Source organism: Mus musculus, chromosome 4 (assembly GCF_000001635.26).
Source record: "Mus musculus strain C57BL/6J chromosome 4, GRCm38.p6 C57BL/6J".
In the NCBI taxonomy this organism is placed as follows: Eukaryota; Metazoa; Chordata; class Mammalia; order Rodentia; family Muridae; genus Mus; species Mus musculus.
The window spans coordinates 140,099,475-140,120,816 of record NC_000070.6 but is presented as its reverse complement, the minus strand read 5'-3'; the positions used below and the strand labels follow the sequence as shown (position 1 = coordinate 140,120,816).

Sequence of the window (21,342 nt, the reverse complement as noted above, 5' to 3'; positions counted from 1 at the left end):
TTTTATTTACTTGTGTCTGTATGTGTACATATATGCATACACATACACGCATACATGCATATACATATATGTATATATGTATACATACACATATATACATATACACATACATACACATATACACATACATACATATGGGTATGTTCATGTCATGGAGTGCTTGTAGAAGTCAGAGTACAACCCTTAGGAGTCACTTCTCTCCTTCCTGGATCCGGGATCATGTCAGACCTGTACAGCAAGCGCCTTTACCTGCTGAGCTATGGCTCCGCCCTCCCCCTTACATTGTGAGTCAGGGTCTCACACTGAGCCTACAGCTCACTGAGTCAGCTGGACTGACTACTCAGCGAGCCCCAGGGATCCTCTCATCCCCACATTGCCGTGACTACTAGTATACACCACCGTGGCCAGCTTTTACAGGGGTGATAGGGATTTGAACCTGGCTCTTCATGCTTACATGGCAAGCATTTTACTCCATCCAGCTGCCTTCCTACCTCTGCCTTCCCCACACACCCAGAGTGGCCCCATGACCACTCTGTAATATAGTGGCTGCCTGTCAGCCTCAGCCTTTGGTCCAAGCCCTCAGCTATGAGGCCGTGGTTGAAGCCTGTGACCCCTGTGTTGTATGGAGATGGTTCTGCCCCTGAGGCTATAGACAACTGTGTCCCACTGCAGGGCCTTTGCAGCTGCTCTGACCACCATTATCCCTCCTGACTCCCCCACGTCCCTCTTACTCCCCAGGTTTTACTGAAAATCCATGTTCCCTAGACCTAATCCTTAGACTGTCTCTTAGCTTCTGGGACCTGACTATTTTAAGAACTTAGTTGCGAGCACAGAGCTTGGTGTTGCCTTGGCCTGTGGATCTCTGATGGCTGTAGGCATACCTGGCTCTGTCTCCCCAGTCCCTGAGACCAGAGGACACACAAGGCAGTGACTGTGGACCACACATTTTGTCCTTACCTCAGGGAAGGGGGGCTACTGCATCCCATTCTACAGACAGGGAGATGCTGAGTCTGGGTCTCTCATTGGGTCACTTGGAATGCGGATCCAAGGCTGCATTGACTACAGATCCAACAGGCTTCCTGTTCCTTCTCTTAAGTCATTCTGTCTGTGCAGTTCTGGCTCTCTGGGAACAAGAAAACAAAACATACCATAGATCTATAATGAAAAGCAAACGGGGTTGGTTTTTTTCCCCCTGGTTGTAATAATACCAAATGTTTGTTCAAAGCCAGGTAAAGATTATTTTAAATATACTGAGAGATCTTTATTGGACAACCTCCTTGTAATAAGACCTTCCGCCAGACTGTTCCATTCTTTCCCAGGCTCAATGGGAGAACATGCCCCCTGCTGAGCACAGGGGCAGTGGGAATTCTGTGTACTCCTCACAAAGACTCAATCTGGGAGCCTTCTCCATTGTGCCCTATAGAACAAGGCTCACCCTCTGGGCTCCAGTAGGGAGTCAGGGCTTCTGGGTGAGACCCAGCTCCATCATTAATGAATCTTTGGTATATCATGAGGCAAGTTTCTCAATGTCTCTGGTAGATGTCCAACAAGGTCCACCGCAGAGATGATTGGGTCTGGCCTGGAAAGAAGGCTCAGTTGGTAAAGTGAAAACCTGTCTTTGAATTGCTAGAACCCAAGCAACAATCTCTGTGTGTATGTGCTTGTGCCCTTGTGTGTGCCTGTGTATGCGTGCATATGTGTGTGTGTGTGTGTGTGTGTGTGTGTGTGTGTGTGTGTGTGTGTGTGTGTGTGTTGCATCCCTGTGACCCCAGGGAAGACAAGACAGAGGATGGAGTCAGGCAGCTCCCTGGAAGCTTGCTGGTCAGCCACCCTAGCCTACTTCATGAAGTTCCAAGCCTGTAGAGACCCTGTCTAAAGAAACAAGATAGACAGGCTGTCCTGCAGAATGGTTTATCTCTGTTTGCCACGTGCACCCACACATATGCAGGCACACAGGCACACGCACAAGAAAAGAACCCCTTGAGGATTTTGCAATTCACTGTATGCAAATATCACCTAAAAAAAGGCTTGTTAATGGAACATGAACTCTTTATTGTGGCATCTAGGCAGGAGCCAGGAAATTTAGGAGCCAGGCAAACTGATGTGTGTGATTTACCAGGCAATGTACCCAGTGAGTGAGGCAGGTGGATACCCTGAGAGACAGAGACCAGGCCGATCCACAGAGTTCAGTCTCAGTGCAGAAGCCAGGCAGGTACCAGGCACACTGAGACTGGGTTCTAAATTCCTCATGCTCTTCTGGGTGTTTGGATAGACTAGGAAGCAGAGACCAGCGACCAAATCACAAAGTCACAGAACCTCACCCAGGGCTCTGTGCCTCAGATCCCCATCTGTGCTGTGTGGAATGCACACCTGTCCCAGGGCTTCTCCCAGGACTGACTGCAGAGGAGTCTAGGACTCTACCTCCTCATCTGAGCTTTGGCCCCTTCCTCAGCCACCCACTCTGACGTACCATGCTTACCCACCCATGCTAAATGAGAACACAGCCCCTGTCCTATCCAATACACTTCCCTCATCTTCTCTAATCTGATTAACTCTCCATCCCCCCCACCCCAATACAACACAGGGCGCAGAAGAAGAGAGACTTCACACCCATGTCCTGTGCTTCTAAAAGAGTCTCTGGTAAAGAGTAGAAACCCAGGACATTCTTTTTTTTTTTAAGATTTAATTTTATATGAGTACACTATTGCTCTCTCCAGACACACCAGAAGAGGGCATCAGATCCCATTACAGATGGTTGTGAGCCACCATGAGTGAGGTTGCTGGGAATTGAACTTGGGACCTCTGAAAGAGCAGTTAGTGCTCTTAACCGCTGAGCCATCTCTCCCACCCAAGGACATTCTTATTGAATGAGAAATACGTGGCAACAACAACCTGCAAGGTCCAGTGTGGCCCCCTAACTGTACACATCTACCTCCCATAATCTACCTATTGTTCAGACTTCCCCACAGCAGGTAGATGAAGAACTCCAAGGTGAGCCATCCCAGTTTCATTGGACATCGAGGCCAAGGGGTGGGATGTAAATTTCCCAGCATGCCCTGCCAGTGGCTGAATGGACATGGGGATCCTCTCGGCAGAACTCTGCCCTCCCTAGCAGGCTGCTGAGCTTGTGTTAAAGGTCCCATCCCCAGAAGCAGCCAGCAGATGGACAGACGGACGGGCTTCGCTTGGCTGAGCTGTCTATGATACCGTGTTAATTACACAGGGTGAGAGATGCCAGCCAACACTGTCTGCAGTGTAGCTGGCCTGGTATAGCAGGTGCACAGGCTGGCATGGGGAGCTGATGGCCACAGCCACGGATGTGCTGGCGGCTAGACCTGCTGACATGCCCCAACATTTGCAGCACCACTGAGCATGGAAACTCAGCCACATTGTCACAACAAGGCCCCTCCCCAGGGACTGGCACCCTTCTGGATGGCAGTGGTTGGACTGATCGGCCCAAGCCTGGCAGCTGTCTTGCAGTGACAGTGTCCACACAGGTGTGCTCTCAGACAGGGTGGAACAGGGCTCTGGGGACTGAGTACTGGAAGACTGTAGGGGTGTCACAGCAGAGCTCTGTGACAGAGACTTGCACACACATACACAGATCCTGGGACTAGATAGGACCCAACCAGGTGGTGCTGTGCCCTGTACCTAACCCAGACTGCTCTTGAGATCAGAAGACCTCATGAGCAGCTCTGAAGATGACCCAGAAAACGGTCTCTTCTGTGTCCATCTGTCAGAGATCCACTGTGTATATTAGCAGTTAGGGGACAATTTGATATCCCTGGACTCAAAGACCCTCCTTAATGCTTTTGGCTCCCCACCTCCATCTCAGTGGAATAAACAATACCAACCTGTGCCACATTCCACAGCTGACAATGGGATTCCCACTCTATCCAAGGACTGTCACTACTGGACACACAGAATCCAGAGCATCTTCGGTGCTCCCTGGGTGTGCTCCTCCTACCCCCAACACCTGACACTACCAGACACACTGAATCCAGAGCATACTTAGTGCTCCTAGGATGTGCTCCTCCTACCCCTGACTTACAACTGAGAACAGCAAGGCAGGGAGATGTGGGATCTAGAGGTGCTCTCTCACCTGAGAAAGCGGATGCTACCCAACTCAGCTCTGCAGTGTGAATTAGGGCCTCTGCCCGGCTGCTGTAGCTCAGGCTCTTCTACCACAACCTGCTTTCCAGCTGACTTCATGAGACTCCCCCATGCAGCCTGGTGATGGTGCTGTGCTCTGAAGTCCGAGAGCCCAGCCTCGGTCCTGTGGGGCCTTTCCTGTCTCTCCCTGCTTGCTAGCCTTGCAGTGGGAGGAGGGTGCACAGGAAGTGATGTGGGACCCTGTGTATCTAGTGACGTGAAAGAGCTCAGGAAGCCTTGCTTGGATGTGGGCGATGTAGAGACAGCCAGTCTGATGCTTTTGAACTCCTATGGAAACCCTGCCCTAGTTGGTACATTTGGGGACATAATGACTGGGCTGCCACTGGGTGAGGGCACATTCACCAGGTGCCATAAAGAGATACGCACATACCCCACACTCCATAAAAAGTGTAATCATTTACACACACATACACACACACACACACACTCACAGAGAGAGAGAGACAGACAGACAGACAGAGACAGACACACAGATAGACACAAGTCACTGGCAGCTCAGTACATCCGGGCCCCACAGACACTTTCCATTCCCCGACCCCCCAGAATGCAGGCTCACACTGATGCACATGCTCACCCATACAAGCTGCCTCTCATCACCACCCCACCCCCCATTAGTACAGGCATCCCACTGTCTGTTCACTTGCCCACGTGGCAAGCTCAGGACCCATAAGGAAGCTGCCAACCACTCTGCTCTCCTCTACCGTTTTCAACGCCACCCCCCCTAGTCCCGTCCCTGAGTGCCTGTCTGCCATCGCACCATAACCAGATGCGACAAGGCAATTTATGATACCAGCTGTCTCTGTCAACACCGGATCTCCCACACACACCAGGGAAGCCAATCACTCCAGCCCAGCCAGGAGTGGGAGCTCACAGAGGTGGCACAGCAGGGTAAAGTTGGTACCCAGGGAGGTGGGTGGCCTTGACTTCAGAGCTTCCCCCCCGGCCCCCTTCTCCTCCTTGGCTCGAACATATCCTCCATCATCCCTGCATCTGTGGCTACAGCTCCCTACCAGAATAGAGACGAGATGGGACTAAGCTTCATTGGAAGAGTGGTCCAGAGTTGCCATGGCAATAAGACCAGCAGAACCTCTGCCCTTCCAAACCAAGAGGACCATAAGTGGCTTCATGAATGTCCCCTGGCTTCACTCCACATCCCTTCACAAGCATCTTTGTCCAGGTTCCCCTCTCCTAAAACACCTATCCCTTTCTCAGCCCTGGCCCTGGCCCTGACCCATATACCTGCCCTGGGAATCTTCAAAATCAGACTCATTGTCCAAAAGTCCCCTTCACCTCGTGTCTGTCAGGCAGTCTGGGCAAGTCACTGTCCTTCTCTGGCTGCACCCCATTGTCCCTACCCCTACCCCCTACCCCGCTGTAGCTCCAGTGTACACACAGAGGACAGCACCAGCTCCATGCTGCCGCCCTGCTGGAAGAATCAGGAAATGCAGGGCTGGCTAGGTGAGAAGCCAGTTTCTCACTTGTCCGCATCTGCTTGGCTAGAGATGCCTCAGCACAAACCCAACCTCGCAGGAAAGATGCTAATCTTAGGCACACAAGGAACTCAGGCTGGGCCCGACTCACCTGAGTTATCCTTTGATGAAGCTCGGTTTGCCTGATGTCATCTTGGGTCCCTGCTCAGCTCTCCTGGTTCGAGCACAAAGATAGTAGATAGATAAGGACAGGAGTCCTGGAGAGTCCATACCTTCCTTTGCTGAGCTATTCGTTTATTTAACAAATGTACCTTGAGGACCTATTCTGTGCTTGTCCCATGCCAAGCATGGGGAAGGGACCGCTGGATGACAGTTGTGCGGTGGAAGTTTCTAGAATCACTTTTCATTGTCTTCCACAGCTCTGTCTAGATCAGAATTGAAATTCCAGGCCCGGAGTAGCCATTTCCCTTCATCTTTACAACTTTCTGCCTATTTCTTAAAGCGTTTAGGACAGGGTCTCATATGGTCTCAGCTTACCTTGAACGTCTCATACTTCTACCTCCACCACCCAAGTCTGGGGATTATGGGTATTCTGCCTCGGTTTTATGCACGCTGGTCAGACCCTCTACCCGCTGAGGCTCAGAGCCGCTCCACGCTATGGTTGGTTCTGCGTTCTGTCACTTGCACGGCCTGATGTGTGTTCTTTCTGCCCTCTGAAGTACCTACCAGAAGGCCAGCCTTACTTTTTCTCATTCACAGCGAGGGTCTGAGTGGCCTTGCTAGGGACTTGAACCTGTGCCTGGCTGATGTAAGCTCCCAGGGGCTAGCCATTCCTCCACATCTAATCAGTTCATTAAAGTCTGCCTGGCAAACACTCCCTTGCGCCGCCCAGGACACAGAGACCTCAGCTGCTCCATTTCCAGGAGAGCGAATTCCTTCCCCGCTGGAGAGGAGTGGAGTAATGTAGGCAGGCAATTTAAACAGCTCCACAAACCCGCAGTTTCCACTCTCCGCCACTATTACACTTCCTGGCCGCAGCGGGATTGGCCCGTAAGTGGGATATCAAGTTTATTACAGCTATTTCCAACCTGTAATTGGTTTTGTGGAACACAAAGAGAAAGGCTTGGGGGGGAGGTGATCCCCTCTTTTTTTTCTTTTTCATTTTTTTCCTTTTACGGATGGTGGCATCTAGGGGTATTGGTGAGAAGGCTAACGTTGAAGACATATTTGTTTTTTTCAAATTAAAACGTGGCTGGCTGACCAGTGGGCCTCCTGCTGCTAGCTGGACTGGACCTGTTGGCGATAAGTCTATGACTCTGCTTGTAAACCCATGTAGCTGGGCCTCAGCCAGGATTGCTGGAGGTGGAGGGAGGGGACTGGCACTGAGGGCATGGTGGAGGGATGTGACGAGTTGTGGTTAGCTAGGACTGGCTATCTAGAGCTACGGCACTGGGCCATGCAGTAGACAGGGTATGCGGAGGCTACCAGGTCTCATTTTTCCTCGTGGAACATTTGGGGAAACTGAGGCTTAGATTAGGAACAGTACAAAGACAACTTGTAGATAATAACTTGGGAAACATGTAGAAGGAAGGTTGACATGGTAGGGCACGGAGAAAATAGCTTATTGAAAAAGCACCTACTGTGTGCTGGCTGCCCAACCTGGTCACACGACAGTGTGGCTCCCTGGAAGCTGATTGTAACTAACATATACTGACCGTGTTTGCATCTGAGTCTGTGCTTACAAGCAATGTTGCGCAGACGGTAAGAACTCAACAGACGCTGGCCATGATCAGTCCCCTACCCAGGACGTCACTTTCTGTAAATTCAGCTACCTGTGTGTGAAGGCTAATCTTTACCATCTGCATTACTGGATTTTGAATCATCATGGAAATCCATCCTCTGGGAAACCCTCTGGGGATGAGGCTAACTGAGGTGAGAAGCCATGCCCTGAAAGAGGGCAGCACCATTCCAGGGGCTCAGGGCCCATGGTGAATAGGAAGTAAACACCAGAGCCCATCTCTCTCTCTGCTTCCTGAGTGTGGTTGCAGTGTGATCCGCTGCCTCCAGCTCCTGCCTCTGTGCCTTCCCCGCCGCCTGCCGTGATGGGCTGAGTGAAATCCCTCCCTTCCTGAAGTAGCTTCTTGGGTGTGTTATCACAGAAGCCAGAAAAGCAACTGAGTCCGAAGACATCTAATGGGAGAATCGCCCTTGGGGAGGAAGAAGCCACAAACCCTGGTCCTCGGGTGGGGCTCTGCAACATGTCTCTCAACCTGTCTATCTGTCTGCCCACAGCTCCCCTGAACTGTGGCATCATGGGGTGTCTCAGAGCCCCTCTCCAGGTTCTCCTCAGAGCACCCTCAGCTGCCTGGCTGTTCTGAGGGTTAAGAGTCAGGTCTGTGCCCTGCACCTTTTTTTGAGTCTGCTCCCTGACCACTGGCCTTCTAGTGCCTTTCCTGGGCCGTACCATGCTTATTTCCAGACTTCTGAAGCTGTCATAGGAGCCTCGCACTCTCTAGCACCAGCAAAGAGGGCGGAGAAGAACAAGGCCCCCAGCAAGCCACTCCCCTGTAGGTCTTCACAAGGATGAAATTGTAAGTTAGAGAGGTGGTCCCATCCCAGGCCACAGGTGGAAAAAGGAGATCTGAGAGATGAACCTACTTAAAGAGCCCAGAGCTAATGATGATGGCATGAATAATGATCTGTGACAGAGTAGGGACGGGCTGAGACTTGCTTCACAGCCAATTGTCCTCCTAAGACAGGAAGAACCAGCTTGGGTTTAAGCTGTCCCCACAGACCCAGCTGTGGCCATCAGTCTGTCACTGTGACACAAGACCTGAGGAAGCTTCAGTTTCAGGGAAGGAAAGGTTCATTTAGCCGATGGTTTTATAGGTTGTGGTGGGAAGGGTGTGATGACATAAAAAAAAAGTCCCTCGGCTCATGGCAATCAGACAGAGGGAGGGAGAGGAGAGGGAGGGGGAGGGGAAAGAACGAGACCTACGCATAGGATGGTACCACCCACATGTAAGATGGCCCTTCTCTTTAGTTAATCCCCTGGGAACTTCGGACTATGACCCGCACAGACACAGACGGAGGCGAGTCTCTCTCTCTAGCCTTCAGATGCTTCCCACTAAAGTCTAGCTGAACCTACACACCCTCTACAAGATTTTTCTGGTCACCTTCCTTCCCAAGGAACTCTGTGCACCTCCAGGAGCATCATGGGTAGCTCTTGGACACAGGCCTCTCACTGCGGACTTGCCCTCTCCGCTCATGTCTCCTAGATGGCTGTGAACCGAGCTCTATCCTTACCAGATCCTGAATGGGACAAGAAGGGCTGTGGGTGTGCCACAGTCCTCTCTTGCCTGAGGATTGAAACTGTGACCTTGTCATTCACCAAGCCTTGCCTACCCTAATGGCCCAGGCTTATCCCAGGACCCCTGACCAATGGGAGCATCCTAGTATTTCCGTGTATGTCCAAACATCTGGTCCCTTCCCACCAGCAAATGGTCAAGATAAAACATGATCAGTTTCCCCCCTCACCCGCTGCCCCAGAGGGGAATCTGTGACTAAGGACTAGCAGGGACAGAACATCCCTGGCATCCCAGCAGCTCAGTAGACAGAGGCACGACTCACACTCACAAGCTGGAAGCCAGGCTGGACTGCCCATAGTGAGTTTCACTGCCGCTAGAGACTGTCTCAGAAAAGGGGGGGGGGATGTAAATAAAACCAAAGAAAAGCAGGCTTGTCCTTGAGGCTCTCCTGCGCCTTGTCCTGCAGCAGGGATTTACAGCTTAGGTAATTTCTCCTTGCCTTATCTGGAGTGTCGGGGTGTGCTGAGGTGTGGGGGCCAGTGTATTTTCCTAGTCATAAAGCCCTCAGTCCCGGGGAATAAATTTGGGGAGACAGTTTTACTGACAGACTTTTTTCTCCATTGTGTAATAAAAAAAAAATGGAGTGAAATTTGAGATTGGGGCGATGAAGGCTGAGAGTTTTAAAAGGAGATTTTTGTTTTTAAAGGCTGTACCTGGGACTGGAGAGATGGCTCAGTGGTTAAGAGCACTGGTTGCTCTTCCAGAGGTCCTGAGTTCAATTCCCAGCAACCACATGGTGGCTCACAACCATCTGTAATGGGATCTGATGCCCTCTTCTGGAGTGTCTGAAGATAGCAACAGTGTACTCATAAAAATAAGTAAATAAATTTAAAGAAAGAAAGAAAGGAAGGAAGGGAGGGAGGGAAGGAGAGAGGGAGAGAAAGAGAGAGAGAGAGAGAGAGAGAGAGAGAGAGAGAGAGAGAGAGAGAGAGAGAGAGAGAGAGAGAGAAAGAAAGAAAAAAAAGCCGTACCTAAAGGCAGGCAAGGCTGGAGCTAGGGGGATACTGGAGAGCCTACTGCTGTTCTCCTGATCCAGCTGTCATTCAAGATGAGGCCAGGGGGCAGCTAGGCAACCTTGGCAGCCTGGCAAGATAGGCAGAGAGTGCCAGGCCCCAGTGTAGGGCTTCAGTTGTGTCTTCAGTGGCAGAGTGGTTAGTTATTATTGAGCTGTCTTCCCAGGACACAGGGGTGGGGGCACAGCACACAGATGAGAGGTGAAAAGTCCCCCAGCCTTGACATATATATGTGTGTACAGGTACGTGTGTTTAGGTAATGCATGTATGTGATTGTGCGTACATACATGTCCATATATATGTACAGTGCATGCACTTGCATACAGGTACATTTGCTTTTTTCTATGCTCTGGGGATTAAGCTGCCTCTGTATTCCCAGTGAGCCACACCGTGTGGAGGAATGCTTTGAGGGGGCCCTCTTCATCAAAAGGGCCAGTTATAGTCCAGGAACCTCATATGTTCAGAATATGCCATGTCCCCTGGTAGAGAAGCAGGTCAGAATTGTCTCCCAGGGACTGGAAGCGGCAGCTCAGCAGTTAAGATCACTTGCCACTCTTGCAGGAGACCTGGATTTTGTTCCCAGCACCCACATGGCAGCTCACAACCATCTCTAACTGCAGTTCTAGGGGATCTAATGATCTCTTCTGGCTTCCACGGGCATGCGCATGACACACAGACAGACAGATGGGCAAAACACTCCTATTCATAAAATAATAAAATATATAAGCAAAATTGTTTCCCAGTTGAGGGTCCCGGTTGAAAAGTAATTTGGTGTGTCTGAGGGACCAAAGCATCCTTGAAGGGTTGGGAAGAGGGCTATGATTGTAAATTTGTTCTGATTTGCAAGTGGCCAAGCCGCTCAGGCCTTCCCACCCCAGACCCTGCATCACATGGCCTCGATCCACTGCAGGGCACACACTGGGTTAAAACATTAGTCTTAGAAGCATGCTGTAGGTATCCCACTTTCTGGGAAAGTGTCGATACTCACAGAGGTCTTCTTATTCTTGGTTACTCCTAGTCTATGGGACAGGTAACAGATGTGACACACAGTTGGTGCTCTGTAGGACCTGGCTGGGTTACGCCAAGCCTGTATTCTAAACCGCCCAGATGGAGTCTAACTCAGCCTGGGCACAGATGAGTTCAGAGAGGCCGGTCCTCCCAGTCGGGGGACAGATGCCTGGGGAAGCCACTCTCAGCATCTCCCCACCCCTGACCATCCTCCCTGGTAGCACCCCCTCTCCTGCTTCCACCCGCGGAGCCGCAGGGAGCTAATTCCACTTCTCCAGGCCCGGGCATGAGGCCGCCTGGTCGCAGGCTGTTAGCGCGGAGCCCAGCTGAGCGGCGAGAGGCTGCAAGCTCGCGGTCTATAATAGAGTTGCTGAGACAAGCGGAAAACTGCAGCCGAGTAAACAGATAAATAATTGAAACAGTGACAACTCATACCTTGCTGCTTTGTGGAGTAACGCTTTCATTAGCGGGAGGCTGTGGAGACCAGGCGTGCGCGTCGGGCGGCCGCTGCTGGGAAGCCTCCGACACTTGGGGCTGGCTCTACAACAGCTGCAAACAGCAGGACCCTGTGGCAGCCTGTGCCCCAGCTCTGACTTTGCTGCTACCCCGAGCCCCCTCCCTCCCCAGCGGTAATCTCGGCAGGCACTCAGGTGGAATGGAGACCTGGTGGCCTCCTTCTGTCCCAAGGGTGTGGCTACAGGAAAACAAAAGCTAGTGCCCCGTGCTGACAGACCCCTGCTGCCCATCCCTGGGTCTGGCCACTCCATTGGACTTGCTTCCGGAGGATCAGAGGATAAGCAGGACCCAAATCTGACCCAGGGTGGTCGGTGCCTGTGGGGGGAGGGCACGGCTTTGTCCTTGGCTCCTCTCTCCTGTTCCAGGCGCTCTGAACAGAGGTCCTTTCACAGAGGCAGCTTAGCTGATAACTCCTGCTTTTGACCGTGGCTCTCAGTCCCTCTCTGCCTGGACAGCCATTGCGTTAGCGGGCTCACTCCTGCACCTCCTGCGGAAGCAGCTTAAGTAAGGCCCCTGTGGGAGCTCTCCACCCTCAGAAAGTGGGCTTCCCTCTCCTCTGGGCTCCCGTGCCTTCCAGGCCCTAACCTGTCAGGATATCTCCAGCCTGTGGGATGGCTCAGCCAGCGCTTGTTGCTAAAGCCTGGAGACCTGAGTCTGATCCTAGGAACCCACAAGGAAGAAAGAGAGACGTGACTCTACAGAGTTGTCCTCTGAGCTCCACAGTCACCCCTCACACATCATGTGCACATATGTGATAATATTAACAAATATATAATAATGTAATTTTAATAAAATATAATATATAACTCTATTATATATAAGTTAAATATGTATAACTATATTATAATAAATATATTGTAATATAATATATTGTAATATATAGTTGTTGTTGTTGTTATTATTATTATACTAAAAAGGAGAAATGGTTACAATATAGCTTAGTTGTCTTTCCCTGTTTGCACACTGATGGTTCCCTGACCCTCCACTCTCCCCTTCTTACCATAGCCTGCTCCCTCTCCTTCCTTCCCTCTACTGACTAAGACTCTGGGACCTGGCCCTGATTTCACAGTTCACTCTACACAGCCCATTCTGGTCCTGCCCATAATTCCACAGGCCCTGCTAGCCACATCTGCAAGGCAGTGACGTCAGTCATGGTGGTAGGATCTCCTGGTGCCTGGAAAGACCCAGTGGGGAGAGGCTGCTGGCTCTGCCCAATATCTGCAGGGCCTCACATGGCCTTTCCTCCCAGGGTTTGCAGAATTGAAAGTCCAGTGTTTCTCTGCTCAGAAGCTGAAGCCAGAAGCCGATGCTCTTTCTGATGGCTAGGACTGGAGGGTCACTCACAGTCTTGAGCATGTGAAAGCCTTTGACTCCGGGCTCAACATCCAGGGCTCCATAGTGCACTGGGCTTTGACAAGAGGCAGGAGAGGGAGGAGCAGGGCAGGGAAGCTCAGTGGTGGGTGATCTTTGTCTCCTCTGGGGCATGGTAATGAACTTGGCCTCCTGGGACCAAAGACTGTCATGCCTGCGGAGGTAGGTCAAAGGACAACTGGCAGGAGTCAATTGTCTTCTTCTACCATGTATGATCCAGGAATTAAACTTAACTTGTCAGGCTTTGGCGGCAAGTGCCTCCACCTGCTGAGCCATCTCACCCACCCAATGGTTCTTTTTCAAATCCCTCAGCTGTCAGTTGGCACTTAGATTCAAAGACAAGGGAGGCCTTGCAAAGACTATCAGCCAGGCAGCCTCCGTGATCTACAGGAGGGACAGGCATGGAGCATCAGAGGCTGAGGTGAAGGGTGGGGAGGGAATCTTCAGCAAAAGAGGGTAGGGAGGGAAGGGCCTGAGCGGGGGGGGGGGGGGGCCAGGCCAAGAACAGCAGTGGCCAGGGCAGGCTGGGCACTCACCCGTGGCTCCTCTGCTCATTGGCAGGTGACAGATGGCGGCACCATCAAGCAGAAGATCTTCACGTTTGACGCCATGTTCTCCACGAACTACTCGCACATGGAGAATTACCGCAAGAGGGAGGACCTTGTGTATCAGTCCACCGTGAGGTGAGGCCACCTGGGCTGGCGGCTGGCTGGCAGGTGGGAGGGAGGAGGGAGGGGCGGGGGCTGGGGCAGTGCTTTTCCATCCCCTAGATACTCTTAAACAGTGGCTCCCAAGTGTGGGTCATGACCCTTCCACGGGGTTCACCCATCAGATATACTGCACAGCAGACATTTATATTACGATTCGCAACAGTAGCAGAAATACAGGTATGAAGTAGCAATGAAGTAATTTTATGGCTGGGGGTCACCACAGCGTGAGGGACTGTGTTGAAGAACTGCAGCATCAGGAAGATTGAGAGCCAAGACTCTGAGGGGTACACCCACCTGCATGAGGTGGGGGGCTCTCTACACATGAGCTGGAAGGAGGGAAGAGGCAGGGAGAGGTGAGGCCATGGCTCCTCCTATGAGTCTGCAAGGTAGGCTTCACGAGTCCCACCTGCAGGTGAGGAGCTAAGGTCCAGAGAAAGGCAGAGCTGTACCTAAAGTCACACAGCCTAGCATGACAGACCTGAGAGAGGAAGCAGCTCTGCCCAGCCTGGACACATGTTTGATTGTCTTCCGAGATCTCTAGGGTCACAAGGTCCCAGGTCAGGGTCACCTGAACTCTCAGGTCAGGATGGAGCAGGGTCACCTGGACTCTCAGGTCAGGGTCACCTGAACTCTCAGGTCAGGATGGAGCAGGGTCACCTGGACTCTCAGGTCAGGATCAAGCGGCGCAAGCAAAGGCTGCAGTCAAGACAGCTCAGCCTCATGCCAGGGTCCCACACTCTGCATAGGTGGGTGTTCACAGTCCTACACGGTCCCCAAGACTTCTGTTGTACTTTACTCCTCTGACTCTTTATACATGGTAGTCTCTCCTCCCAGAGGGCCTTTCCCACCTTGTGTCACCCGGTAAGCTCCTCTTCAGCCTTCAGAACCCCACTCAGGCAGGGCCAGCATGTTAGCTGAACAGATCTCCCTGGGTTGGATGGCAGAGGCTCCCTCACTCCAGCAAGGGGCTCTTATGAGCTCTGTGAAATAGCTTCTTAGTGGTGCTAGGTATGAGCACACACACATACATACACCACACACAACACACATACATACACACATACATGATATATACACACATATACACATATACAATATTTACATACATATACATACATACAACACATACACACAAAAATACACACACATATACATATACACTATATATACACACACAACACATACATACACATACAACACATACATATATATACACACACAACACATATACACATACACATATATACATGTACATAAACACAACACATATATACAAGCACATACACACAACACATATACACATACAAAACATACACATACACACATAACACATATACATATACACACATATACACATACTCTACACCTATATATACACATACTCACATATACACATATATACACATACCATACACATATACACACATATATACATACACCACACACATATGCACACATCACACACACACACACACACACACACACACACACACACACACACACACAGAGTGATCTTTCATACTGTGTGGTAGATGCTTTGGCTGATGCTCTCAGAGGGCAGTGCTACAATAGAACCTGTACTGGGAACAACAGCCTGTGTGACACCTTGCATAGCTCCACTTGGTTGGTGGCACAACTGGGACATTCCAGTGAGTGTCTGATGTCATGTGGTCTTTAGACACTGAGTCCTGGGGTGGACAAACCTCCACCCCCTAACTGGGACTTTCACCTACCCCCACCTCTGTGCTTAGCTCCCATTGTCCGCCAAGGCCTGGTCACAAGTCAGTGCATGACCGAATTTGCAAAGAGAATACACCAAAGTCCTGGAGGTACTCCCCTGTGGTTGGGGGTGTTGGTTTGCAAGAGAATACAATCTCAGAATGGGACAGAAGAATTTTTGGTTTTCAAAGCGTGTCTCTAGCTCTGCAGTGAGATCTGGCTGGGACCAGAGTGAGGACCAGAAGGTGGCCATGATCCCTGATGGCCTCTCCAGGCTCCTCCTCCCAGCCATTTTTCTCTGAGCACCTGAGACAGAGTGTACCCAGGGCTCACAGGAGGCAGGCAGATGCCTCTCTGTACCCCTCCCCCCTTTTCTGAAAAGAAACGAGTGCCAAGGAGAAATCAGTTGCCATCAAGATGAGAGCAGAGATAAAAAGCATTTTGGAGAGGAAAATAAGCAATGCCCTGGGAGCCCCAGAGAGTCCTCAGGCAGGGGACTTCCTGGCTTGGAGCCAGGTTTCCTGAAACCCAGCGCCCGCCCGGCAGCAACAAATCCCTCCTTTGCAGTCTGCTTCTGCCTATAGGTGTGCCCTCCAGAGGCCTGCCTAGCTTTGATTCCTCAGACCACAAGGAAACCCCAGGCCTCCCCCATGCCCACCCCCACGCCCCACACACCTGCTTCCAGCCGTGCTCACCAGCTTTGAGAAAGCCAGCAGGTGCCTGAAGGCTTCAAATCCTGGCACAGCCACTTCCTACCCAGTGATCTTGAGCCAGTTCCCCCCCCCAGCCTCCCAGCCCCCCGCCCCTCCCCCGCCCCCCGAAAGCAGGCTGACTAGACTATCTTCCTGTAATCCTAGAATGGAATGTGTTAGACATTGGTGCCCATTTTCTCCAAGTCAAATGCTGGCTGACCCATTCGGTGGACAGGTGACCTGGGGTCAGAGTTTCCTGGTCCCCAAACATAACTCTGAGCTGAAGGTGTTCACCCCTAAGCTTCAAGCAACCCTCTCTCCCCACCGCAAGGCAAAGCCAATTTTGCACGGGATCCCCCATCCTGAAAGCCCCTATGTACACACTTCTATCTCTTCTGCTGCTCTCTATCTTCAGCTAACCCCTTGAACTTGGAAAAGTAACATTTTTAACTCCCCCTTTTCTGCATTTTATTTTACAGAAGGGGTCACAGTTCAGTAAGGCCAAGGGATGACCCAGCTAAGGGTCTCCCATTGGAATGACATGAACTTGATCAAACCCCAAACCACCTCTTCCTACACCTATACCATGGTGCCGTCTTTGTTTTACAGTTAATGAAAATAAGGCCCAGAGAGGGTATAGGACTTTTCCAAAGTCACACAGCAGCATGGACTTAAGTTCAGTCCTAGGATTTATGTGCCGGGCTCCTTTAGTCCTCCATGTTCATGCTGAGTTTCTGCACTCTGAGACACCTGGGTATCCTGAGCAGAGGGCACTCCGGGGAGCAGAGCCACCATATGTAGGGGACACAGGGGCCAGTGAAAGAAGAGACTTAATGAAATCAAGCAGTGTTGGGAACATCTTCCCGTGGCCAGCCAGTGAAGGAAGAGCCGCAGTACCAGGCTGCAAGGCCCCATTAGGGCCAGCGGCGGGGCTCCGGGCTCCGCATTTACATATAAATGAAGATATTTACAAATTAATGCATCTCAGCCCAGAGTCCCAGCTCCACAGCTGTTCAGCTGCTTCCTCTTCAGCTGGGAAAGCGGGGTGAGAATGAGGCTGGGAATATTACCAGAAACCGGCAGAGAACAATTTCCTGGGGAGCCTCAAGGAGCCCCAGGGACTCCCCGTGTTTGTCCCCAGCTGGTGGGACGCGATCGGCAGAAGCTGGTCGACGACAGGGTGCCTGCCTCCTGCGGACGCAGGTGTGAGTCCTTGTGATGCTACCTTGGGCTCGAGGGTTCGTCCATTCAGTGTGTGAGGGATTCGGGGTAGTGGGGAAGGGACTGGCTGGGAGTGGAGGATTCGCTCCTTAGACAGGAGTAGGGGGTGGGCGGGGCCTTAACAGGAGTAGGGAATGGGCGGGGCCTTAACTAGAGAACAGGGTAAAGCAAGGAGCTGTAAAGTGTCCGTGTCCGTGTCCGTGTCCGTGTCCGTGTCCGTGTGTGTGTGTGTGTGTGTGTGTGTGTGTGTGTGTGTGTGTGTGTGTGACTTGTGTGGGGACACACGGGTATGCAGAATGATGCTTCCTCGATCTCTCTCTCTATGTCGTACACTGAAACGTGCTCTCCTACCTGAGAGCCTAGCCACTTCACTAGTCCAGCCAATAACTTGACTGTGAGGATAGACTCTAGTCTTCACACTTAGGCAGTAGTTGTGCTGTCCCCTGCATGGGTTTGGCCAGGCTTAGTTTGAGCCTTTATCCAAGCAACTTCCAGGGTGCAATCTCTACCTTGCAAATCACAGCCATGTAAATAAGGGTCATGCAAATAGGGACCATGCAAATAGAGGCCATGCAAATCAGGGCACTCCTGATCAAGGGTGGGTCGCAGGGAATAGGGCCCGTGTGTCACAGAAGACATCCAAGCTGAGAACTAGAGTGCAAACAGTCATGCACAGAGGGTGGGGCAGGAAAGCAGGGGTCACTCCAAAAAGCAGGCAGAGCAAGCACAAAGGCCCTGGGGTGAGAAGGGCTGCCTGGGGCGGAGCATGGCCAGGGCAGAGGAAATAACAAAGTAGCAATTTACCCTCAGCACCCCGGGAGCCACGGGGAGCCACGGAGAGCAGCTGGCCCACCATGACCTGCATTTGAAAGTTCACCCTGGTTACTGAGACAAGAAAGCTAAGTGATCCCCGGAGGACGCTGGGGCCTGGTACCAGAGTCCCACAAACACTTGGTAGCACGTGTTCTCTCACCCACGGAGACCGACTGGCTGTTTGAGCACAGCATGAGCTGAGCATACTGCTATGATATATGATAGCAGAAAGTGGGGTGGGGGTGGGGCATTGGCAGGTAGACACTGAAGGAAGTGATTGTCCCCAGTGGCTCTGACGTGTACACTAGAAATTGGATACCATGGAGTCCCCATCAGGCATTAAAACCTGTCTGTCCTTCCCCATGCTTTCACCAGACAGCTAGGTTTCCCCGAGGGTCAGTCCCTCCTCCCCTCCTCAGCACCCCAGAGTCTGTTTGACATTTAGAGAGAGACAGTATATGGTGGAGTCTAGAAAGAGGGGAAGTGGAGTCCAAACAGATATATAGCTAACCATTGCAACAGTGAAGCCGGAGCTGTCTGAGGACTTGCTCAGACACACGCCGAGGTGACTCAGCTGGCAGGGCTGAGGAGATGGTGGCCACAGTGGCATTGAAAGTGGATCTGAAGTCAAAAGTGGCTTTGAGGCAAAGTGGATATGGCTGGTGGGAGGGGGGACTGGAGCTCTGAGTGGAGACACGGTATGTTCAGTGGAGGTGGGAAGGTGCCCAGAAAGGGACAAGGCCACTCCGAGTAGGCAGACAATGGTCCTTACAGAAGTCCTTTGAAATCATCTCTAATGAAAACACACTTCTGGGTTTTAAATAGACACAGTTATTACTGGTTCAGTCCAAAGAGCCGAGCATCCGTGGTCCTTTGAGAGTTTGCATGTCTTTACCTGATGGCATGCGTTACTGAGCAGCTCAGATGCTTGTCTTGCTGTGAGTACAAAAAAAATGCCATCCCAGCCTTGATAATTTGGAAGCCTCAATTCTTGATCCCTTAGTCCTCTGGTTTCTATTGTAAGTCATGCATCCAGTTTCTCCAAAATATATGTAATGGGAACTGCTTGCCCGTGAGACTCTCTGTAAGCACACATTAAACACCTACTATGTGTAGAGCTTGCTGGATATTAGGACAAACTCAGGCTCAGTCTCTCTGGAGATGACCACCCAAGATCCTGCACACCCAGTTATGGTCCCGTCATGACCTGGGTCCCAACCCAGATCCTCGAGAAATCTGGATAGGAATGATGTAGTGAGAACAACCTTGGGCCCCTTCAAGTATGTCACTCATAACAGTTGATGTCTATTTTAATCATAAACAGGAAACCCCCAGCATCCAGCCCATGAGCTCTTGTGGTCCCTATGGCAAAATCAAGTTTTAGAATGGAGCTGCAGTTCTCCTTATGGCCACTAGGGGAGCTTTCAGTGACTTGCCCTTTTGTATTCCCTGAGCCAAAGTTGGCCCCGACTAGGCCAGGTCTGCTTGGAAGTTGCTGGGAAAATGTGAATTCCAGAAACTTACCAGGGCCAAACTTGATTCAATTCTGGAGCTAAGCCAGGGAACCAGGAAGTCGGGCTTTAAAGTGATGCTGGCAGTGAGACTTAAGGAGCCTACCGCCACACCACCTACCTGCTCCTAAGTGCTACCTGGTGCCAAAAGGTCCGTGGACGTGGGCTGGAGACGTGGCTCAGTGGCTAAGAACACTGCCTGCTCTTTTAGAGGAGCAGATTTGGTTTCCAGCGCCTGCATGAGGAAGTTCACAACCACCTGTAACTCTAGTTCCGGGCCTGGGGGGTGGGGGTGGGGGAATCTGATGTCTTCCTCAGGACTCCATGGGCATCTGCAGCATAGTTCGGGCTGCTCTTCTGCACCTCCGAAAGTTTTAATACAATCTCCTTTCCTCCCTCACTCCACCCATCCCCCAAAGTGGGCACTCGCCATCCCTTCCCTGACACTGGCCTTCTGTGGCTTTTCCAAATGTCTTTCTTTATCTCTCCTCTTCTTAGGACCCCCAATGCCAGCCAGGGTGTTTCTGTCTTTATCCTGAACACACACATTCACACTTACATATATGTGCATGCATGCATACACAGGCACACATACATACACACATGTGCACACTTGCATGGGCAACCCATTCACCTCTGGCTTAGAGCCCCTCCATGGCCCCAACATCTCTATGGCTATAGAGAGCCTGCCTGTTTCCATGGTTAACAGGAGGACCAGAATACTTCCTCATTGTATCATGGGAGAGTAGAAACATTTTGAGACAGGAAAAGGGAGTGTGCTTGCTGAGCCCAAGTTGCTATTAGGCAGCCTTGACCACCCACTTTCTCCAGGGAGACCACTGAGTTTACAAACCATCCCCAATCCATGGATAGAGAGGACAGGAGGGGCAGAATACACTTCAAAGCTGTCTGATGCCCTCTGGTGAAGCTCTGGGGTACTACAAGTAGGGGGCTTGCTTGAACTACCCACCCCTATCTCCAAAGATAGATTCTTAAGGGTGGGCAGGCACCCTCTGCCCACTGCTGTTGCCAGGGCCTCAGTGCCCTGCGCAGTAGTTTAGTGAAGGGTTGTTAGGCTAATGAGCTGGTAGCTACTGCTCTTCAGCAATCAGCCTGTCTTTGGTTTGCACTATCTGATTAAACCCAGCATTCGCTGTGTGATGCAGCCCTCAGGCCCCCTTCACATGGCTCCAGCTGAGGACCGAGTGACTTAGCTCCCTGGCAGCCAGTCCCGAGATGATGGATGGAGACTAACAGGCAGCCCAATCTCTCCTCTGGGGGGTGTTACACCTCTAACCAGAAGCCTCCCAGGGACAGCATTGTCCCCAAGCTGGCAGGAGCCACTAGCCAGCACCAGGCTGTGCTCTGGGTAAGTGGTGGGAACGTGGCCTCGATTCCTGCTGGGAACCTCAGCCTCATTATTCATCGTTTAAGAAAAGCTTCTTTCCTAACTGCAGGCACGGGGAGACAGGAGAACGAGGAAATTGGGGTTGTTCTTTCCCTGGAGTGGACATCCCTAGCTCTCTACTGATAACAGTGGAGAGCGAGAAGTGACTGGGCGCTGTTGCCTGAGCTGCAGCTTTGCTGTGGCCTTCACAGTGAAGCAGACATCACCTCATTAGGGAGCAGGCATTCTGCATGTAGGGGACAGCAGCTGGAGCTGCTGTGTGTATGGAGAGGCCAGCGGGTGGAGACTCAGTATCCCCCCTGAGTGGGGAGCCAGGGGAGGCCGAGAGGCCAGCCAGGTGTTGCAGAACAGTACGGAATCTTCCCGTGAGATGCAGCTTCCGTATCAGG

At 51.5% G+C, this 21,342-nt stretch overlaps 1 protein-coding gene across 2 annotated transcripts in view, besides 1 other annotated feature; it reads left to right on the top strand.

Moving 5' to 3' along the window:
* The window catches only part of Igsf21 (immunoglobulin superfamily, member 21), a 220,132-nt gene that overhangs the window by 126,167 nt on the left and 72,623 nt on the right, over nt 1–21,342 (top strand). For both annotated transcript variants that reach the window (XM_006538799.4, NM_198610.2), the window contains exon 3: nt 13,441–13,562. In XM_006538799.4, the coding sequence (XP_006538862.1) occupies nt 13,441–13,562 (122 nt within the window). The remainder of the gene's footprint in view (nt 1–13,440; nt 13,563–21,342) is intronic.
* Nucleotides 15,123–17,947: an enhancer, noted in NCBI's record as "VISTA enhancer mm1730". NCBI's record gives its function as "enhancer in: forebrain[5/8]" and the evidence as "EXISTENCE:transgenic organism evidence [ECO:0001131][PMID:17130149]".